Raw genomic sequence first — 24695 nt, 5'->3', positions numbered from 1 at the left:
TCGACATCGGGTACGATTTTTCCTTTGTCCTAAATCAAATCCCGTTGCCCTTTCCAGTCGAGAAAGTACCTTCTGTTTCACCGTTGCTACCGTTAATATTTATTCTTTTAGTTTTTAATATTACATTATAAAATTAGAAATTAATTATTTACATATAATTCTATATATCTGCACGTAGCATAAATAACTTTCTTATAACGTGATAGATATTGAATCTGAACTTCTATTAACATTGCACAAGGATGTTTTTTATAATAATTATTTTAAAATATTTAATCTTCAATTGTTGTTATTGGGTACATGATCATAGCAATGAAGAAGGATTAAATTATTACGTTGTGAAGTATTTACTTTATTTTATATTCTATGTTCTATTTAGTGATCAATATAGAAAAATTGAAACTAAATGTTCTAAAGTTAAACAACGAAATTACTATAGTTATTTATGACCCAAGGATATCAATCGAGGATCGAATTGTATGATATATTTTATATTTTTGCAACAGCAGCTATGCTGAAGTCCAAGTGGACAATGGTAATCGAAGGAGTAGCAAGTTTAATTTACCGTGATTAATTGAAAACACTGAAAAATCGTCTACAAGCTCCGTGTTTTTTCAATTTTCTCCTTTTGTCAACACTTTCTGCTTCTGCTTCAATCCTGACAGTCTTATAAATGATCTATTTATCTGTCTTCGTTCCTCCATATTGCGTTGCACCGACCACGGACAGACCGTGAAACTTTCGCAGGAAGTTTCCACCAAGTGAAATAAGAAGATTGAGAAATATGAGGTCAAATTACCGCTTGAAGGAAATCCAAAGTTTTGTTGCGTCAACTTGTGATTACTCATCATGGTGGAAATCACTTCCTGTATTAAATAACATTCCTCGTTTTCTTTGAAGATTAATACTAACAAGCAACCAAAAGGAACTGATCTCACTCTCTTTCTCTCTCTTTCTCTCTCGGCTGTTAACAATTTCCATGTAAAAATTGTAAAAAGACGCACGTTAAATGTACTCAAATATTTTTGAAAATATCATTACAAAGGCAAGCCTCTCTCTTCGCTATGAAATTATTTTACGTTGTTTAACTTTGCTATAATGTTTAAAATTAGATTTTACGTTACTGAATTAACATTGTTCCCATTTAAGTGAAAATAGCTTTGTACCGGTTTGTTCGATAACAGACTTTGTGGAAATATTTTTATCGATGTTACTCACTGGATTTCTTTAAAGAATCTATTAAGAACACGAAATCTCCTTTCTGTAAATTCTAATGATTCTTCCAACCATTAATTTTTATTCGCAAGTCCGATTATATCGTTGAAATCGCACGAATTTCTAAACTTATTTCTAATAAACAAGTGGGTTAATAAACCAATGCTTCTTTCCCCTCTGGTATCCAATAGCCAATTTCAAAAAATTCTATGCCATTATCAACAGAATAAAACTTCTCTCCACTTTCCAAGTTTTCCACTCCCGGAAATTCAGTAGGGCGGAGGGTAAGTTCACTCGACTCAATACGTCAAGCAAATAAAAATGGAAAGTTGACAAGCCGCGGGCACGCGGTGGCTCCAGACATTCTGCCTCTGTCACGTTCAATTTGAATAAACTACCCCCCTCCGATCTTCCTCTAGAGATAAGACGCCTCAGGCCGAGGAGCGTCGCCACGTCTTTCAACTTTATTCAAATGCGGCCACCTTCGTATTGCCCTTTTTCTCTCTCGTTTCTCTGCCCTTCTCTTTTACCCCTTTGTCCCGAGTTTCTCGAGGAATCGCGATGGACCGGACCCCCTTCCACGCGGTTTTCGTAGAAACTACTCCGTTCCTTCGGGGCTCGACTGTCTTCATTTCGTTAGTTTCGCTCGCCACCGAACTTTCTAATGGCCGCGTAATCATTCGAAGGGCCCTTTCGGCCCTCGTTACGAAGATGGGCTTTAAAGGATCCTTTCTTACGCTTCTACAGTAGATTTGCTTCTGAAGTTTGTAACAAAGTGGAAGGATATTTGATTCCTTTATCGCTCTAATAGTGCGTTTCTTCATTGTGTCTCCTCTACATTTACTTCTGCTCAAAACTCTCTTATTTATTCACAAAGAATCATTGCGCCTTTTTTTATTAATCGTCAAATCCGTTTTTCTAATTTTTGACATTTTACTTAAATTTCGCTGTTTATTCCTTTCGTATTCTTTTACCAATCGACTTTCTACTCTTCTTCAGTCATCGATGTCACTGTAGAACCTATGTTCTATCCTTTAATCCACAATTTTTAAGTCTGCCAAACAAACTTCCTTATTTATTCATAAATTATCGCTATACCTCCTTCTACTGGCTGTTAAATTCAATTTTCTAATTTTTAATCCCTCTTCAGAATGAGGAGGAGAATGAGTCTCTCTTCAATGAAAGTGGACGCAGCATTGTTGACTGAGCGATCCGGAGGTGAAATCGGTCTTTATTTACCCTAGTCAACTTCTCAACATAGTTTCAAATGATGATCGTCGATCGATCCAACTTCGGGGCCAGTGTATCCTTCGTAGAAGCGCGAGAATTGCCGCAGGACACGTTTACTGCACTTTTCGGGGTTCAAGTGTGACGAAGCTTGCTCTGATGCGGTCGAACTTCGATAGAGTGGCTCCTTTGCGACACTGCCAACTTCCACGTGAATTTCTTGGCCGCTCCGATCGAGTGGCTCGTCTTGCAGACGAATTTCCAGCAAACTGAACATCGCCAGGGCGTTAGTTTCGCCTCATGAATCTCTGGTCGACCTTGGTCCTCGTTCGACTCGTTCCGACCGTCACGTGGCGAATACCAGCCACGTTTTCGTCACCTGTAGTACTTTAAAAAAGAATTTCCATAACGAAAGGTTATTGTTTTTAATCGATTGTCGCTTCTTTTCACGATAATTCCTCTATTTTTATTTACGTTTATTCAGAAAGAGAAACAAAGTGGTTGCGTCCAAAGTTTTTTAAATATTTTGTAGAAAATATAAGCAAAAGAGTGCTTAATAACTCCGTTGGTAAGGTTATTAACAATGTAGAACAGCCATACTAGCTGTATTTCAAGTTTTTTCATTATTAATATCGAAGCACACGTTGTCAACAGGTGAGGATTATTCGTAATTTATTTTTATCATCATTTTTAATTAACTGTTCTAGTACCTTGTCGGATAGAAAATATTTAAACATCATATGCTATTCATATTTAATATTTTTCACGGGAAAATTAAGCTTGAACTAGGATTAAAACTAAATTTTCTTACACATTCAACTCGTCTTTGCTAAATCACGGACGTGACTCGATAATATGAAGCAAAATATTAAATTACGTTGTATTTTGCATAAGATCACCTTCTGCATGCTTATACAACGCTTTCATACATATTTACATATATTACGCACTACATATACACTGTTTAACTCCTTAATCAAAATTTATCTCAGACAAAACCAACGATTCTGAAAACGCTGTATAATGAATTGCGGAAAATTCGTGGAAGGGGGATTAAATGTAATCGGTGCGCAGGATTCAGTCGGATTGGGTAATTTGCAGCGGAAACGTGCGGCTGCGAATTAACCAAACATCTATGGTGGTTTAATGAACGTCAGGCTTTAACGAACGCGATTGGTCGGTGGCTACGTCGAATGTGCTCCTCCAGCAATTTCGACCGTGTCTCCATGACACGATTACTTTCATAATCACGATCTCCGGAACCAATATTGCGTTCGCGCGCAGAATTTTAATTGAAATTGCTCAGCTCGTTTTGAGTAATTTCCAAAAATTCCTGGCCTCGATCGTTTCGCACAAACGCTGTTTGTGACTCCTGCCTCTTCTGGTATTTCCACTATTTTCATTTCGTACGTCTCCGATTTAATAACAACTTGATATCTGTATAATAAATATCGATCATTTTTATTGTATATTGAGATTAAGTTTTAATGATTTTTTTCAAATTATGAAGGATGGTACGAAAGACAAACTCCAATGATAAATATTCATAAATATATCAATCACTCGATTTCTACTTTTAAGTCTCTAAATCATTTTCATCAACATTTCGATGTAGATCTTTGTCACAACAGCCGGCACTTATCATTCAGTATGTTATTGTATAATTATCATACACTTTTTGAGAAAATCACATTGAATCCATCATCATTATTGGATCTCTATGATATTATCTCAATTTATTTTCTACATTCATGCATTGCATGAATTTATTTATTTATGTCCTGATTGTCCTATATAGTTACAGAAATTGGGATTATAATCATTTGCTGACCATTTTCTTTCACTGGGTCGTTAAACTCACAAATTACCGCAATTTTTTAGTGCATTTGTAGATCGTTTCACTTCAATAGAACACCATTAAATAGAGGAAACGCTCGTCTCGCGCTTAAACGCCGGCTAAATTAAAACAAAAACTGAAGTCATGGAAACGTGACGACAACCGACGACAAATAGCAAAGCGTCCAGCGACAGTCAAAATGTCAGAATGTCGTGTTATCATGATTGAAAACTTAAAAATTGGGTAAAATGATTTTTACATAAATATTATGATCTTATTCCAAAGAAAATAATATATGTGTAATATTCTCAACCGTAAACATAGAATAAATGATATCTGAAATACATCATTTCCGCCGTATAAAACGTCGGAAAAGTAACGTTACACAGGATTAAACAAATATTTTCGCCGATATTATTCAGCGATTGTTAGGCATAGAGGGCACAAACACTTGGACGCGATGCGGAGAGTTAAACACGATAAACCGCCCGGTGTTGCGAGTATAACCAGTATTTCCCTCAAATTTACACAATTTCCACCGGTGGAAATAGAATAAAATGATCGATAATTCGAACAGGTGCGGTCGCGTTAAAAGGAGAGCAAATCGCACTGGGAGATTTCTCGCGAGCTAGAGCCGCGACCGGATATTTCGTTTACGAAATAACGTCGGTGAAAACAGTGGGGCGGACGGCCAATGTAATGAAATATCGAAACCTTCGTCAAATATTGACGCGGTCGAAATAAAGCTTGCGATTCACTCGTTTGACAGGATTCATTGTGACGTCCCTGAAAAACCTGGCGCCGGCTGTATTCAATCGGATCGTTGCCTCGTTCGCGTAAACGATGAAAGAGGAAGAGAGGGTAAAATCGAGAGGGGATGAAATAATACCGAATAGCTTCGAAAGTTTCCCTACTTGAATTCGATTAATATTTCGTCCACTTTCGTCCATTTTTCTCGCCCGTTTTTTTCTTTTTCTTCCTTTTTATTCTTCTTATGGTTCGTTTCAAGTGTCGACGCTAGATTCGGAAGCTTTTTTTGGAAGGTACAGAATGTCCCGCCCTCTTCGACTCGGGTTATAATCGACCCGGCTTTTGTAAACATTTGCTACATACTCGACTATGATTTATTTTGGTACGCACCCGGTTGACGGACCGGAAAGCCGGGGAAAATGGAATCTTTCTGTTCGTTTCATCAATCACAGAGAAGAACGGTGAGAAAATTTTCTAGATCACTCTTTCATTTTTTTTTTCTTTTTTTGTACGTTTTTCTATAGATTTGAGTTTAACAAGAGAATAACAGATTTAATATTTCGCAATCGCCCTTTTAATATTGACCATTAATCATCTGATTATTAAAAGATAAGTTCTAGATAAATTTTCATGAGACCAAAATGTTTCGCAAATAAATATTTTTTATACCGAAAGATTCCGTGGAGGTTAATATACTCTCTAGCATTGTGAAAAATAATTTTTCATAGGTCAGGGATCACGCGATCCATGGAAATAAAATCGAGAATTGTTTAGAGGGGAATCGAGATGAAAATTAATTAACCGGATGTATCTATTACCGCCTGGTCGACAACTGGAAACTATTAGCGCAGTTTACGATGCCCGGCGGCGATGAAAATTACCGATACGGCATATTAAAATTACTTTTCCGGATAGTAACTACATTCATTAGCTGTACGCTGTATGAAAATGCCGGAATTCGCTCGAGCGAGAAGTTTGTTCTTGTTTCAGCACCCTTTCCCACGCATCACGTACCCCTCCACCCCGTTTTCTTGCTCTTTAATTTTCATTCAAGCTTCTCATTCCTTTTGCCCTGTTTTTGCTCTTTTCCAACTGTCACCTTCCACCTACTCTTGACACCTCTTTTTTGCCCTATCTCGTTCGTTAATTATGCACTTTACGATACGTATTGCTTCTTTGATATCATTTTGTAAGAACTTTTCAATTTACGTTAATACAAGTGGTTGGCTTCTTCGTTAATTAAAACTTGGACATTTGAAAATTAACCATCGCTCCATATTTATTCCTACATCCATTTAGATTCTGTTATAAATTTTTAAGGATATCCAAATATTTGGCCAATTAAACATAATTAATATTATTTTAAATTTTTCTATTTCAATTTAACTTCACACTCAAAGTCAGAAATTTTATTATTTGTGCCATTCTTCCTCTGTCCCCTCATTAAATTTACATAACTTACGTTTCAACTGAGGAGAAAAGACAGAAATCTAGAAATTTCTCCTGCACGCTATTCTTGAAAAATCTTGGTTTATGATTGTGACTGGCGACGAAAGAACTACTTGAGAACACGATTTAAAGACAGAACGAAAGTTAACTTGCACCCAGTGGCGTGACCTAACAAAAGAAAGAGATTCGAATTAATTTCTCAGCCTGACGCGCAAACAACTTCCCGTTAAAAAGAATAAAAGAGCAGAGAATATGTAGCTACGAAAAGAGAGATAAAAACAGAAGACCGATCTCTCTACAGCGGTAAAAATAAGAAAAACAGGAGAAAGACGTTGAACACTTTGCTGAGAAATTCAACAGCGAATTTTGCATGTAACCTGAACCAACTAAATTCCTACAGAACAAAAGAATATATTCCGCCTCGCCTTTCGAATAATTTCTGAATTTCCATTGGAATTACCATATAGATACATTCTAATTTCTTTCGGCAGTGAGCAAAATTTAAAATATTTGACAAATCTACGACCTCCTTCTGCCGAAATTTTAAGCAAATGTAATGTAGAAGCTTCTGATGTACCTAGATATTCAAAAATTTTACAAGCCTCTTTTCATTTTTCATAATTTTGTTCGCAAAATATAAATACGACGAATTTGTTTTGTTTCTACTGTAGATATACCAAGTAAATCATGTTATACAAACTTTCAAGCAATTTCATTTACAATTCACTTCTGTTAATTAAAGTAACACCTACTCTGGACGATGTTACCAACATAGTTACAAAATGTTATTTTTAATTCCATATCATCGGGGAAAGTAGTCAGCAGCTGGTATCGTGACTACGCCAAATTGGTTAATTATTCTTTAATCTAGTTTTGCCAAATGTAACAACAGTTTAAGAGGAGAAAAAGTAATTCTCGGCAAAATACAAACACGTGGTTGGATTGACGCGATTTAATAAAGAGAATTAAGCTGGCGATTTAAAAAAATGCACGAAGAAAAGATAAGAAACAAAGTGGAGGTTGATACGTGAATAGATTTGAATCTGCTACGGAGATAAAATTAATTCATGAGTGTCGTGCTTTTAATTAGGAGTATCAAATAAAAGAAAAATTTACTTTTCAGTAAAAGGGATATTCTTCTTATCTAAAAAATTAACGGATGGAGATTTGCTATTTGCCTTTGTATCTGCAATCTCGGTTAGAAAATTTTGCTAAAGTAAGAAATAAACGTGAACTCATACGCGAAGAATTATTTCTTAAGCAAATAAGGTATAGGCAATTGAATCTCTATAAACCCAATCAATCGCAAACCCGTCACGGTTTCTCCAATTTCCAGCACAGTTCCACGAGAAAATTTTGTTTCGCGTCAAGCGAATTCACCCGATAATTCTTCGGCGTTAATTATTAGCGTTAATTAGAGAGCACGTAGCTGTTTGTCCCGCAGGCACATTAAATTTGCACTTCATTAGCGCAGTTACATATTAATTCAGAAACTTGAGCACAACCGGCCCTGGTATAATTTTCATAAATCAGAGATGCACTCTTAACTGGATCGGAAACAATTCTCGCTGTTCCACTTCTCCGGTTACCAGAACACCGCCGATTCCAGACGTTTCAACCACCCCCACCCCTAGACGATTCCCACTTTAACTTTAATTCCCAATTCGGCTTCCAATTGCGGCCGCGATTAACGCAAATCCAATCACCCTGTTGTTCCCTGTTCTTATTAATTCTATCAGCGTATGACCAGCGTAATTCGAAATTTCTATTCGAACATTATTCTTATTCCACGTATATTTGAAGATCACTCGCTTCAAGTTCTAGTCAATTCCAAGAAACTGAAAGCACATAGTTCTCCATCGATCGTAAACACACGATGCACTAAACATGTTCATTACGTGTGACGTACGCACGAGTCAACACATACGTATGTACTTGAATAGAGCACGTGAGCTGAAAACCCTGAAATTACGTGAAAGTACTTCATAATAATTCATATTAAACGCATACGTAAAATTTCACAATATTAAGACAGGTATTATATGAACACTTCTCGTTAGCATGTAGCGCGAAGATCGGAACCATAATTAAATGTTAATTAAACCATGTTAATTAAAATTGTAAAATAGATTTAGTAGTAAAATATGAAAATGTTTTCGATTCTCAATTACCGAATTTCAATTTGAAAGTCTTCTAATTATAATAGCATCGTAGAAACGAATAAGTCAGAAAAAAGATACCCAACGGATAACTTCTTATAATACTCTTTATCCATCGCGTTATTTCGCGCGTTATACCGATTCCCTAGAAGATATTCGATTTGCGAGAGGAAGAATCTCTTATTAGATCAAGGAGCTGTAGAGGAATAAAAAGCTTCGATGCGACTTCCAGATTGCGCTAATCGTAGCGGTAAAACGACAGCCGAGGGATTGGGACGTTATCTTGAGGAAGCCGTGGGCTCCATTGCCATTACTACTATCGTCAGCGTTGGCCACCGCCTGAATACAAATTGCGCCGAGTAACGTGGCAATGCACTGGCCATCCGGCCGTCATACAAATCTACCCGTCGATACCGTGATCCTATCTCGAATTAATTCCTGCGAGCCTCTGATAAATTGGGACACGCTCGAGGTGTCGGATAAATCATGTTGCCTCCTGCGAGCTTTCACGGGTGACCAATCGATTTCTTTCGTTCCGTGCGATATGCTCCCTTCGAGATAGCAACCTCTACAGAGTGAATTGCATTTCCGACTTCTTCTTTTTTTCAATATCGTTCCGTTCCCTAGTTAATATCGTAATTTCTTCTTGTTGAAGATATCACTTCTCTCTTGACACGAAAGGATTTTTGATAGGGTATTTATGACTCGAGAATTGTTGGCTACTTGTTGTGAAGCAGTTCGTAAATGTTTTGTAGAGAACGAAGATTTATTCCTAGGAACAATTTATTGGCACGTTATTTGAGAATTTTTATATTTTTAGAAAGTTTCTGCCGTTATATTTATTACGGGATTTACAGTGTAGTATTTTCTATCTTTGAAGTTTTAATTGGAATTAAGAATTGTTTTCCGTGGCGGCAGTCACGAAAGGAAAAATAGAGATCATGAGGTTATTGATATCGCGAATGCTTGGCGAAAAACTGACTACTTGAACCGCAGTGAAGCCACGTAAGAGAGGAAAGTTTCGCCTAACGACGTCGTTATTATAACGTCAAATGTACTTCTTCGTACTTCTTGACGACACACTCAACGTTACACCCCTTGACTCGCAAGAACAGTCAGCCGTTGAAGAGGAAAGACCTAGATTCTTACAAAAAGGGAATTCATGAACATTTAGACATTTTATTTTGACATACTATCGACATAGTTTTTCTAATCGACATTCTGCTAGAAAATTCTTCATGTCAGATTATACAAAATGAACACCTGAAACTTTGTATACTTTTCACATTCTCTATACGTATTATAATTTCGCCAGGATGACAATCGTAATTCATCGCGTGTTAAGTATTCGATTATCAATGGATCCGTGAAATGAGCCGTGTTCGGGGGGGGGGGGGGATTCCATTGAACAAACATGTCGCAACCGAGTTCTCCATTGCCAATCGGAGATCATAGTTCCGCGTCAGTGAATGACAGCCTTCGTTCTCGTGTCCTCATTAATTCGCACGGCATTGTTCTACGGTGAAGCTGGCTCGTTTTATGACGCGTGTTAATCATGACAAATACGCGGTCCATCCGCGGAAGAGGATGAATCGCTTGATCACGAATTATCGTCGACTCTTAAGCAACGTCGCTCGTTTCTTCCCAATGATAGCTGATCTTGAATCGTTACACGAATTTTCTTCGAGGAAATTTGAATGATTAGATCTCACTACATAAAAGGATAATATTAGGTTAGTGCGTATGAAATTTTGATGCTCTGAACATTGAATTTCGCTGTTCTCGTTCCTTATAAAATCTTTACAATACGTTATTGCATATTTTAAAATATTTTCACGTTACAAATCATATGTAAAATAATATTTAAAGTAATCAGTCAAGTAAATATCATAATACGAGCTTCTCTCAATATTTTCGTGCCTATAATCTATAATCTACTGCAGAAGCAATGCTCAGATACTTATGAAAACCCTTTATTATACATCCATATAATCTCTTTCATCACGAAACGGTGAAAACAAAAAACACCTTGCCACGTGATATTTTCACGCAGCGAATTACGCTTAAAATCGATTAGAAACCAAACAAAAAAAAAAAAAAACAAAAATAGAACAAAACAAATCTCAGCCAACACTTCCACGTTTCCCACGCCAATTTTCCGACTAGTCCGCGTGCAGCAAATTAACACCCAAACCAGGCGAAACCGAATTCATTTCCCTGGCGAGCGTTTTCGTGAAAACTAGCCGCGATCCATCGTGCGTCGGACAGGAGGGACGCGAGGCATTCGCTCATATAATTCTTGTCTGCGAGTCGGCATCCAGAGGCACGGCCATGCCGGAGCCATCTACCCGTGGCTCAGCCACCAGCAACCGGAATTTAATATTAATACGAGCCGTTGCGTAGCAAGCAAGCCCGCTTGAATTTCGAGAATACCGGCCGCGATATCGAATGGTCGATCCAATTTCCACGACGATCACGACGACGACCAGCGGAACATTGACTACAACTACAATGGAGAAAGTCCCCGTGTTTTAGACTCGCTGCATCTCGGAGAAATGCCACGCGAGACTTTACCAGACTCACCCCCTCATGAGCAAAGAGTGGCTGGTGAAAGGAAGCCAACTGAACAGGTTTGGGGATCCTTTTGGATGGGTTTCTAGACGGATAGATGAAAGGAGAAGGTCCAGAAGGCAGCTTGAGAAGAGGAATAGTGTGTTCGTTAAAGGTTCAGTGATAGAAGTTATTCAGAACTGGTTAGGGTACAACTTAAATATTTCGCTGGTTACGGGGCTTTTGCAAACGAAAATCGTGTTCGTAAATAATTTAAAAATTTTTTCCGGGTTGATGTTTGAGGTTTGATATACAGAAAAAATGAATTGCAACTGATCATAATTTGGTAGGAGGGATTGATCAGTCATCGCCTGGACTGATGTTAGAGATTTGGTATAGAGCAAGAAGAAATTGTAATCGATTACAGTTTGTTACAAACAGTGAAGGAAAATTTTGTGAGGAAAAGAAAACGCGTGTTTACTGAGGATTGAGAAGAGAAAGTTATTCAGAGAGAACTGCCACACATGCTTTCAGTTTGACGATGAATTTTATGGCAGAAAATTGTTGCCAAGGGTATCCAACGATTACGTATTTTATTCTACTTTTAAGACTATTTTAACGACTATAAAACCTAATGTACATTCGTCCAATCAACATCCAAATCGTGCTACATTTAAATAACTATATTAAACATTTTTAACGCACATTTATGCATACTGAAGTCAAACACAAGTTTTAAGAAAGGGTTTCATAGTGGAGGAACGTGGGAAAAGGGTGAACCATGTTAGAAAAGAATGTGCGAGAACGACAATTGGAAGGGGGCAGGTGAGATGCTTCCTAGGCGTGATATGTTACGACTGGGTCAAGTTATTTAATCCTGCCGGCATAAAGCATCGCAGGCACGCTTGAAATTTATGCGCTGGAACCGTGCTGGAATACTCAACGGAGTGAATAGTTGGCCGAAATACTCCTGGCCGTCCAAGAAATTCGCGATTCCCTCGGGATCTACAAAATCGTTGCCGAAGTGACTCTTATAATCTCCACAAATTAAACCCCGTCGTTTTCGACATTTCCCTACACGTAAACGATTGTCAGAGGGGAATTTTTGCAGAGCCGATCTTTTTCAACATGTGCAGTTCGGGAGCTCGTCGAGGATTCCGGTTGGATGCTGAAATTCTTGACGAGTGCTATGTGTGTTTTTAGTAAACTTTCTTTGATCGGAGACGGAAATAGCGACAGGAAATGCTGAATTTTCTGGTATAATTTCTTTTTTGAAGACTCTTAAGAGACGAATTTACTCTAATCGAATAAAGAGAAATATTCTTAATTTTGCAGTTACATTTATTATTAAACGTAATGTATAATATTATGGCATACTTTAGTACGACTGAGAAAATTATTAAAAATTGCAATAATATTTTTAGAGAAATTAATCGTAGTCTTTGATAAACATTTTTAGAGTAACAAATTTAGCTTAATTATTTTCGCGAATTTGATTATTACAGAGCAGTTGTCTGATATGATACGAGGTTTAGATACTGGAAAATTGGATACAGAGGGAGCAGTATTTTTAATGATGTTTTCAAGAAAATCATTTGATCTTGTGGAAACAAGATCCGACGTAATCAAAAGTTCGCAAGTCCTTAGAGGATTTCTTACCTCTCGAATCTTATTTCCCTGTTCTATTGCACGACAGCGGCGGTGTTTGAGAAGAAATGACTCAAGAGACCGAGTTCTCCTTCTAAAGTAATATCTAACTACGTTTGTTTCTCTTGTAAGTGCTCTCGAATTGGTTGTCTGTTACGACAACTCTTCTATACGTAGCTCTATAATTTGTTCGAACCAAATAAAAAAAACCAAAAGACTCTTAATTAATGTGACTTTGGCTATAGCGGTTCAAAAAATGGAAGAAAAGATCTGCAATAGGAAAATAATGGTATTTACATATATTGTCATGGTACATTTCCTACCATTCGCGAATTATAAAAATAAAAAAAGATTTCCATTAATTTTAATACACAGTCTATAATATAGCCGCGTATACATTTTTAAAACTGCACTCTTTAAAAACACGTGGGGAGTTTCTTTCTTTGATCAAACATGAAAGTACGTGATTACTTCCTACCGAATTCCAGTTTAATCTATATTATCTTTTAAATTAGCAAGAACACAGTTTGACTAGTTTAAATTACGCGAGCTGAAGCAGAGACTGTTGAAGCTTTTCCTCAAGTTCCGTGAATCAAGTTTGTCAACTTTGATGCAAGCTACTTTCCAGGGACCGGCGATGCTTCACGCTGGTGAACACAAGGTACATGCATGTTACGTTCCACCTGGAGTGGATACGAGAAGGTAGACAGGAGGTGCCAGCAGCTGCATTTTGTCTTAGAAGGAAATTTCTGTTCCTGTTTCCCTGTTCCAGCCAGCGTCTTACAAGATTATCTCTGGCTCTGTCGTCACTTCGCATCAAAAATGTATTCATAAAGAGAGTATTTGCATTGTACAAAGGCTAAAGTGTTTGAAAATGTTACTTTAATACCGTGGATGCAGAAAATTAAAAAACTTCGGAATAGATTAATTTTAGGATAGTATATATAATCTCTATGGGCGAAATGAATAAAATAGTAATTTTTGTATTGAAATAGAAGCTATTGCAAAATTAACGTCGAACAAGAACGATCTAATGTTTTTGTAATTTACGATAAATAAATGATGTTTTAAAAACTGCCATTGTAAAAATTGAAACACGAAACTTCTGTATTGGTAGAATGATAAATTTTTCACTGAATGCTCGTTACCAGCTGAATGATCCTAGACAGGATTAACCTACGTTGGATGAAACCTTTGGAAATCGATATGTCACATAACGCATTAAACGATCAAACTACGATAACTTCTCGTACCCACAACTGCAAAATGCGTGATAACAGAAAAATTGATATAATTATCACTACTATTTTTACACGTCATTTTCCTTAATTTCAATCGATTTGAGCTTTCTAAGAGTACGACCGATATCTTACATTTACCTCGATGAATTTCGAGCTTATCTGGAAGTTTCTTAGACGCCAAACACTAGAGAAAATAAAGAAGGAAAGTCAAAGGAAAAATGGTCGCTCGTTACTCGAGCAACTTCTGTGACAGCAACAAGTTTCGGAGACATTACTAATAGTGAAATCATTCTCTACGACTTCTCCAACGAACTTTTCAATAACACGCTCACAAAAATCCATCGCATAACTACGCAATAGTCTTTACTAGAACTTAAGATAGTTCTTAGAATCCTTCTCGTCGACATATTCATCAATTTATATAAAGGAAACCATAGTTTTACTTCATAATATTAGGCACATTGTATTGTTTCCTCTTACGCTTTTTCTTATTTTCTTCGAAATTTTCAGAGGAAACTCTCTGCTGAATACAGGCATGTTTAGTGGTTAATATTCTCTATCTGTTATCTACAAACTTACAGATAGAGAGGAAGAGCTTATATTCGGAGCTCGTATCTAACCAAGACCTAACAGAGCGCTGGTCTTCGGAATTCTTATGGCTGACTCGTGCAGTCCGCTACTACTGCGCCCGACTCTCTGCGATTCGCCATCGCTGAAGCGCTCTCGGCGTTAAGTATTTTGTTTATTTTCCAGCCGATGGCAATAACGATAACCATGATGTATAAATCTTTCCTGGGATGATCATACTCAGCTGAACTTGAATGCTGCAGTTGAACCACTTCGTAAAAAATATTTATATAGTAGCAGATAACGTCCAGAATATAACATATTATTAAAAATATGTAATATACCTGCGTGTACGGCATAAAATTCATATGAAAGATTATTAAAATATGTTTCTTTTTATTTTCTTCATGAATAGTATCAAACGCAGATACGTACGTTTGTGGAAATATGTCAGACCAACTTGTTCTCCAATTCCTTTGCAGGATAAAAGATATTCCACGACACGGGAGATAATAGACAATAAACGAGAGCAGACGTGTCTGTCGATTGAGCGTCGTTCATGCTTTTACTGACGTTCATTGACTGTCAGAATTGTACAGTTACCCGTTCAAAACTTGATGGCTCTGCAGAATATTTTCACACGATTATTCCATCCTACGACTTGTAAATCGGTCAAAATTTCTATCCTTCGGAAATTCACGGAACGTGCAAACGATTGGTATACCAAGGGAAGAGAATCTACTAAGAAACACGATTCTTAAATTTCCTCGAAGTGTGAGAGTGATGGAATTTTGTTCAGCGAGTGAAGAATGTTTAGAAACAGATCGATAGACGTGCGAATGATGTGTACTTGGTTTAGAATCCAGGAGTATAAAGGAAGAGTATTTCGAATGATTGAGATTATTTGAACGAAGGATGCCATCGCAGAAGTTTCTGAATGGAAACAGGTAAGAATCCTAAGATTTATAGGAAAAATAAAAAGTTCTCGAATAACAAAGTGTCCCAATCGTTGGAACCTAATCTTACAGTTGGATTAGTTAAGGATTCAATCAATCGCAAATTGAGAGAGAGAGAGAAGTACCATTTAATCACGAAATGTATTACGTATAGCTTTGACTATTTTATTTGAGACTCGTACATTGAAAGTCTCATCTCTAATTTGGTATTTCTACAAAATACATAATACATAATACATGTTGATAAATTATATAATTAAGGCTTACACGACTTCTGCGAAATTTTCTAAAGCGGGAGGTCCAAAGGATTAGTGGGTAACCTCTAATTCTGCTTAATTTCCATTCAACATTCGGCCAGGATTAACTCTGATAAGCACGAGGATCCTGTACGTTTACTTTTGAACAGAGTCCGAATGCCACGTTCATATTGCGTCAATGGAAACGTCGAGTTCACTTCGTCGAATCCAACGTTTCACGACTAAATTGCAATTACTGCTAATTAATTGAGCAATGGGTTGAGTCGTCCGGGAACAAAGCGTAGCGGAATCGAGTCAACGGGGAAATTGAAGACGACTCTCGATTGAATATTCCAAACTCGTCGACGTTCTGATGACGACTGTCCGCGAACTTTCGTTTGCTGATATGATTCACGAGCCCCGATTTATTTCCGCGATACTACTCCCATACTGATACAATCTTCGTCATCTGTCTGTGTCAATTACAATTGCAAACTTCCTTTTTTTCCCGAGGAAACTTCAGAGGAATCTGGATGAATACGTCAAGCGTATTCGTTCGTGACTGATGAATGTAAATTTTTACTAATATTGATTTCATCTTTTGGAATTGTTATCAATCACATCGTATAAGAGGAATATCGTATAACGAGAATAAAGTGTGTGTAGCTTTATACCTTTAACGAAGTTGATCGACAAAACGACAGAATTACTTTGTTGGACGTAGCCACTATCTGTTGCAAATGTTGTGGTGCTATTTCAAGAAATTCAATTTCGGAAATCTAAAAGAATCAAATCCAAGTGTAATTAGTCAGGCAAATTAGGATTAACCCAAATTCAACAAAGATCCCTTTCACAGCCCTTAACGAACCTTAAACTTGTACCACGGCCTTTCCTCGCATAATTATTTCACATCTGTCGGAGCTTGTTTCTGAAGACGCGTGAAATTGGGTCGTGCCTGCTAACTAGGGCTAATTGATAAACAGCGTCTAGCCTGGCATACTTGCAAATGAAATCGGTGAATGAGGGAACGTAGCGGCTGACAAGCAGCGCGCTAATTAAACCCCTCTGCGTATAGAAATTCGATTCGTCGATACGGGGGAACAGGTTTTTGTACGTGCCAGGGTAAAATACGTGTGAAATGCTGGATCACGTGTGGATTCTCTGGGGCGATTCAGCTACGTTCGGATGATCTAGAAAAAAACCTATTCACCTAGATTCTTCCCTTCGAATAATTAAGAATCTTTTAAAAAATAAAGAAGTGCAAGGTTCTTTCATTTAACACTAGAACTGTCGACGTATAATATGTATCTAGATATTCCACATATAAATCAGTAAGCATAATTCAAATGATATTAATTAAAATATATTAATATCGAATTATCTGTCTATATAAATGAAATTCAATATTAATTTGGGCAAAAAATATCAGCATCTTTGTAGTAATCGTAAAAAATAATCTGAAAACGATCATTTCGACGGGTTTGGTAGTTCCAGCGTTTAGTGTTGTTACTTTAAAATTTTTTAACGATGAAAATAAATAAATAGACAAAATATAATAAAAAAGAAAGCTTAGAGATTAAAAACGAAGAATCCATTTTAACGAGTGTGATAGCTCTCGTTAGCGTTAACATTTCAATAACTTTTATAAAAGCGAAATCCTTCTCAGCTAAAATTACTCATAGTATATTTCAGAGTACAAAAATTTAGAAAAAGTAAGCTTTACTGCCAGATAAATTACAAATTCGATGTTTGTCCCTCTGAATACATATTTCAATGTAGATGTTATTGATTTAAGGTAATAAATAACCAACGGGATTAGCTGATTCCGATCGCTATCTATTTTCAAATTTTAAATCACCTTTGTGACAAGGCGTGCGTGCGTTCCGCGTGTTCATGTTCAGAGAGGACGCGGATACGTGCCCCGAATCGAAACGGAGCATAAACTTTGCCCCCAAAACGACGTACGTCCGATTGTAAAACGTATGGCAGCGTTAATTGAAATTTAAATTCATCCAGACACATTTTCAGCGTTCAACTGAGACGCGCAAATGAAATATGCATGCTTTTTATGCCCACTGCAATTTAACAAGCTGAAGCAGTAATCAATTATTGAAATTAATCTCCAAGCGAGTTTGAAATCTATGACTGCCTTGTGCACCGATTATTGCTCTTTTGTAGCAAGGAAGCAAAAAGACCGAGAATCTTAAGAAATCTCGGATGATTTTCGAACTTTGTCACGTTCATTTGAATTCTCCTGAATTTCATACGTCACATCACACATGAGTCGTATTAATTGTGTAATATTTTGAATGCAGATATAAATCACGTTAATGAATTATCGAAGATATTCCACAGAGATGCGTTTACCTTCCCCGTCGAAAATGACGATTTATATTAGCTAAAGTTATTCAATTTGCTAAATAACGTGCAGTTTCCCATTTAGGTGTTAATATAACTTTGCTGTGCTCTATATATATGTATTTTGTTAACATTTCTGAATAAAAGGCGCATATTTCACGCCAACTATATTCACGAACAATAAATAATCTAGTTCAACGGAATAATTCTGACAATAATGTAGAACAATTTCCTCAACGATATTAATAGCATTAAATCGGAGGTCTGTAACTCTGTAAAACAGAAAGGTAATAAGCATATATATGATAAGGTTTCCAAGAACGAACTTAAAGGAGATAAAATAAAGAGGGAACTTTTTTATGGAATGACTTAACAACACCGTATCCTCGTGAAATAGAAGCAAAATGGACACGACAAGCAGATGAAGTCTCTCAAAAACGATCTGAAAAGAAGACTCAGAGAACGTAGCTCGCGCGTTTCAGAGATAATCCAGGTCGCCGTGACGCGGGCCGACTATCTGTCGTTAAGAATGCAATAACGGCAGGGCTTATCCCGTCATAACAATGTCCCGTTGACGGTGGCTGGGTGCGACTGGAATTGAATCGACTGTCGAGGAAATGGCACCAAGCTTGCCTCGTTCGTTTTACGCGTATGCAAATTTTTATGCGGCGCGCTTTACGCGTGGTAAGATACGCTGTAGATAAAAAGTAAACGCGGCCAACACGGCCTTTTTGATATGTTCAAAGAAGGACAGAGGGAGCTTCGGAAGGATAAGGGTACTCGTTTTTGACGAAGAGAAAATTTTCGTTTCGAACGAAGAGTGCGCGACGAAAAATATTTTCTTCTTTTAATTGCGACAGATCAATTTAACTTTTTTTACAGAATAGGTCAGCACATTGCTAGAATTCGTTTATTCAATTACTTAGTTTCAAAAAGTAAGATTATGTATTTGGAGCGAATGGTTTCACGGATTGTTGTGTTTTTCTTTTCATTGAAACGTTGAATCTAATTGTTGGTCAGGAAGAGTGCAGAGCAATGTTAGACCTCAATTACTGTTAGTGGGGCCGTTTATTCAGCCGAAAGGCACAGTTAAGGACGCAGAAAACGCGACAAGCTTTATGGAACGATCAATTTTAATGGCTCCATTCGTCTCGCATTACCACTGTAATGCTAGCGTATTTACGAGAATGCAATAACGCTGTTGGCCGGGCTTAAAGAGATACGAGCGATCGAACGATAATAAAAGGGAAGATTGAAGCCTAGGAACTTGGTCTGCCGGCAACTTGGATCAGTTTCTCAACTTTTCACCTGCCTTAATCCACGACAACCCCTTCTGCGTTATTAATAAACTCCGTCTTACTTACTTTTCTCGGCTTAATGTTTTAGCTATGGCTATCTATGTTAAAACGAAGATTTCTGATGCATTCCATAGAACTCGCGTCGCTACATTTTTAGAGATTTCAGAGATTTATTTATAAATATATATATATAGATACAAATTTGTATTTCTTTTTACACGCTTCTTAGTTTCGTTTCTCTGGTACAAAATACACACTGTAGTCATCGATAGTTAAACAATACATCTTAGAAAATTTGAATAAAGAGATTAGAAATGTGAAATTTCCAGAAACTATCGTAGAAAGTTTGTTAGGTTGGCGAAAGAATAGTAGAAAATAGAAAGTATAAAACATTTGAAGACAGTAACCCTTCATAAATATTGAAGTTTCAAATCTTCCACAGAGCGGTAACACAAGATACGAATGATTTAACTTGAAAATGCACTGAATTCAAAAACATCTAGACCATGATAAAGATCTGGCTGTTACGAAAGTTTACATATTATCCAACGGAGTTTATCAAGTTGGCTCGATTCCGGTGAACAGTACACCGAGCATAGTTTCGATGGTAAATCACGAATGTCGAACCGATTCCGCCGGAAAACCATAAATATTCAAGACATTAGGATGTAAGCCAAGTAATAATTTCATTTGTGTTCCAGGACTCTCGTTAGGTGGTGGCCTGATAGTCCTAGCATCTGCTTTATCAGATGCATCATTGGAATTACCGGGAAAGTACAGTCTGCCCTCTACATCCACCATGCAAGCTGATGACAACGGTCTGCCACAGTATCAGTATGGTTGGTGCCTTCAGTTGTCAGGGCTGGCTTTGATTCTCGCGGAAGTTGCCGCTGTGTTAACTATGTCCGGGTATATGGCTCGTTTCTCTACAGTGGAAGAAATGGTACGGTCGTAATAATCGCTTTTTATGGATATCATACAAGGATGAAATATAGTTGATACAGAAATTGTTTGAAAAAAGAAAGAATTGTTTTCGATTTGAATATAAATAAACATTCTGATATATCGAGTGTTGTAACTAATTACATTTTGAATTCTGGTTGGACCTTATTATTACTTTGATTTTTCAAGGTGAGAGTCATGGTGCCTGGTGCTGAGAGAAAATTACGGGAACAGAGAGGACTAAGTTCAGAGTACTTAGTCAGAGCTCACCAGAAATCGCCTGGACCTCCACAGGCTCGAGGATTTGGGCAGCCCTCGAAAAGTACTTCTACTTATTCTATTACGTACTTTATCTAGCTTAAAGTAAATTAATGGACAAATTATTAATAAAAATTGATAATTTATCACATTTTCAGCATCCCAGAGAGCTCCCGAGGAAGGAACATCTCTGTTATGCAAAACAGCCCCGGATATCTGTGCTTCGAACCCGCAAGCTATCAGCTATGTCGATAAGGCAGATCTATCTCACGTCTTACCAGCGTATCCGGATGCAAAAAGTAGCGATCCCCGATATACCTTCGGGGATAAGTCAGAAGCTAGCGTTATCGATTCACGATTAAGCGGTTTTGCCGATAAAGAAGGTTTAATCGATTCTAGAATTCTGTCTGATTCGCGACAGAATATGATAGCTTTCACAGAGAATAAAGAACATTCTGTTGGCCAAGAGCCACGATACTCCGAATTTTCTCCTAAAACCACTGAACAAAACGTGGTGGACTCGAGATTGAGTGGCTTTACCGAAAAGGAAGGTCTCCTCGATTCCAGACTCAGTGGGTATGGAGAGAAAAACGAATCGTTGTTGGACACTCCGTTCGGGTACGATACGCGATACAATAGTTTAGCAGGGCAGACAGTGCCCATCACTCTAAAAAATCAGAACACGTCTGTCTCGGCTATTCAGTCCCAATATATTTATCAGAATTTTGGCACGATACATTCTGGGATTTTAAGGGTATCCGAGCCAGGAACTAGTTCTAGTTCGAATTCGAGTCAGAGAAGTATGACGCTGCAGAACCCGAAGAGAAAGTCGCAGATCGCCCAAAATACATTTAGCACGATGGAGTGTGAGAAGAGGAAACGAGGACCTGGCATGGCTGGTAAAACAGGTTTCTACACAGGTAGCGCCGTATGACCACCACCACCTCCTCCGACGCCCAGGTAACTGCAAGAGGAGGAAACGCCACTTTAAGCCTCTATATTACAAACTGAAGAGGAATCAGTGGCGTGCAACCTATTTCGTCGGAGGAATTACTTTGACAACTCTCGTGAAAGAAATCTGTATTATCGAGGGATATGCACAGATCTTGGTCGTATCTATAGTTGATAAAGTGGATATTGACAAAAATATGGTTATCATGTGAGTGAATAGTATCCACAGCTGATCGTATAGTTCCCTGTGATTCGTCGTCGAATGATAAACTGGAAGCTGAAGATTCTTTTGTGAATAAGGTGCAAACTACTTAAGAGATTAGATGCAGACTAATGAGAAAAGAACTTGTATATACAATATCAATAATAAGGTTGACATTGAGCTCCTTTTCTGCGAAAGAATAACTCGAAACGAATTTTTCTAACGTTTCGTAACTACTCAAGCGACGTGTCACATAGTCATTATAACAGCCGACATGTTAATCGATAAAATAAAGAGAAAACAAGATTTGTGGTAGCGTGCATAAACTAAGCGTAGCGTTAAGTGGCATAAGCAACGTATCTTTAAAAGGATTAATGTATAGGCTCGATTTTACTGGGTAATTTATGCCTTCTACTTGGGCCGTGATCTCTTTGCCACTATAAAATCTAGTCGATCGTACTTTGCGTGTCGATGCAGGAGGAATGACAGAGGTACAGGGTTGCCAGTCGTTTGATCCGCTTAATAATTTTACTCTGGAGTGAGAGATAGTTTCAACGCATTTATTATCGCAAATTCCATCGGTGCATAAACCTTTCCTCCAGTTATCGTTTTATAAGTGAAGCAACCGATAGTGTCGACCATGATTCGCATGGAAAGTAGATCAAGAGACATGGGAACTCGCAACTCGCCGTTAAATTTATCCTCAACTAATCACGTAATCGCGTTCTCAAGCTGCATAACCAATGGAATGGAGCTATAAGTCGAAGAAGAATATTAATGTAGTCGATATGCTGTAACATATAACTCGGTGATCGTGATATGGTCACGAATACTCAATCGGGCGTAAACTCGCTTGGCTATTTTCGGGAAAAGAGGGAATGCCGTGAGTTACGAGCGATAATTCGAGAAAACGATCGTTTGACGAATCGTGGAAAAGATTTTACCATAGGAACGGATCATCGACATGAAGCACAATAAATATTATTATACGGGGAAAAAGGAATAAATGGATTAGAGTACAAAACATTTTCTTACTACTACATCATACGATGTACCATCGTTCGCTTAGCTGTCTATTATTTAAATAATCGTTTCCCTTGATCGTTATTCATCTATGGCAAAGTCTTTCATTGCGTTCGCCAATCTTGGACATATCAATAACACGAAGAAATGTTTTTAATCCAATCCGACACGAAATCGTGATTTAAACTTCCTTCCTATTTCCTCGCGGGGTGCTCTACGCAAGGGTTGAGAATATTTTGAACATCTCAAAGATCCCGTTAAAAATTTCACCCTCGAGCAGGATCGTACGTTGTTGTGTATGTAACGTCGTGACTTACGTATATTCACGTATACAGATCGTAGGTAAGTGTAATAAAACGTTTTTTTTTTTTTCTAAACGCGTTGTTTCCTTACCCAACCCATTCGAATAAAATTGTACGTAATCTTGTCGTCGTGATTTATTCAAGATTATTCGTAATAAAAACCGTTTCTGCATTGTTGAATTATTCAGTCACTTCACTTTGGAAATCTTTTGACTAGCAACAGCTATGAATTTTATCTGTATGTGTATTTATAATGTGTATGTATACGTAATATTGTATTTCCTGCTACTCGTACATTTCTCTAAGCTGTTAGATTTCCGTATCTCTTTTATATCATTTTATTATCGTTTGCAATATTTTCCTACTTGTTATACGTGTTGAATATTATATATCAAATTATCTCTGTACTAAAATCATCACAAACGTTTTAACCAAGCGGATTACCATTTTACTATCGATCATGAAAATGTTTATGAACTAAATCCTAGCGTTTTCAATACCTTTTTAAACGATAAGAATTATGTGACATAAAACACAAATTTGTACGAAAAAATGTATCAACTGAAACTATTAAATTTTCCCAATTACACTCTTTAGTATCTCATACTGATACTATTCGCATTCGTGTTTCGCATGTCACTATAAATCTCTATAAAAAATTGCACGTCCAACTCATCAAATCTCATAATCTACCGTCTGCTTTCCAAATTACCCTTCCAAACAAACAAATAAATAAAAAATTACAATCCACGAATTCCGACGAAACTGACGTAGTAAAAAACGATGACTGTCCAACGATAAAGTAGACATTCCAAAAGTTGTCTGGAATCTCTGGTACAATTATCGAGGCACCCTTTCAGATGGCACTGTCCGCAAGAAATTTCCGTGCGAAGCATCGTCGGTGAGCTTCTCGATAGATGGCAGAGGCCGTGCTTATGTCGCGAGACTTTCTCTCCTAATGTTTAATTAACGCCGCATAATTGCCCGGCCAATTAGCCAACACCGTTTAATATTAATCTGCAATTTGAATTCATTTCGATGCGTTTAAAATTTATTGAATACATAATTAATGCCGCGTGGCGCGAATGCAGATACGATGCACGAGCCGCCCCCGGCACTTTGCACGCTCTCCCGATGATTTATTCCGACAGTCCTCCGAAAGTTCGCCCCGAAAAAACCCCATGAAAATAGTTAATCGTTCCCGAGAGCGTAGCTCGCGGAAGGCGACCGACATCCAAACAATCCTGACCAGGCATTCGTCTGTTCTGATACTGAAAACTCGAATATACGTATATAGGAAGGCTCAAGCGATAGCAGAAAATGAAATAAGTCGTTAATCTGTAGTGATGGAGGATGGAAAATTTCTAAATTGAGCGTAGCTATTTAAAAAAAAAGAAAAAGTCATAATTTTATGAATGAGAATTATATTTGACGGAAATAATGAATAAATATCATTCTTTTTTCTCTCCGCTGCTTTAGTACGGAATATTTTGTATATTAATCCATATACGAATATTAAGTGGTCTG

At 37.5% G+C, this 24695-nt stretch overlaps 1 protein-coding gene across 1 annotated transcript in view; it reads left to right on the top strand.

Moving 5' to 3' along the window:
• Positions 1-23743, top strand: part of LOC117160838 (uncharacterized) — a 158289-nt gene extending 134546 nt beyond the window's left edge. The window contains exons 5-7 of the mRNA XM_033341872.2: positions 20192-20433; positions 20622-20754; positions 20849-23743. Of these exons, the coding sequence (XP_033197763.2) occupies positions 20192-20433; positions 20622-20754; positions 20849-21624 (1151 nt within the window). The 3' untranslated portion in view covers positions 21625-23743. The remainder of the gene's footprint in view (positions 1-20191; positions 20434-20621; positions 20755-20848) is intronic.
• Positions 23744-24695: the final 952 nt, after the last annotated feature.

Source organism: Bombus vancouverensis, chromosome 12 (genome assembly GCF_051014615.1).
Source record: "Bombus vancouverensis nearcticus chromosome 12, iyBomVanc1_principal, whole genome shotgun sequence".
NCBI lineage: Eukaryota > Metazoa > Arthropoda > Insecta > Hymenoptera > Apidae > Bombus > Bombus vancouverensis.
The sequence above is the reverse complement of the archived record's forward strand: the minus strand, read 5'-3'. Positions and strand labels throughout refer to the sequence as shown.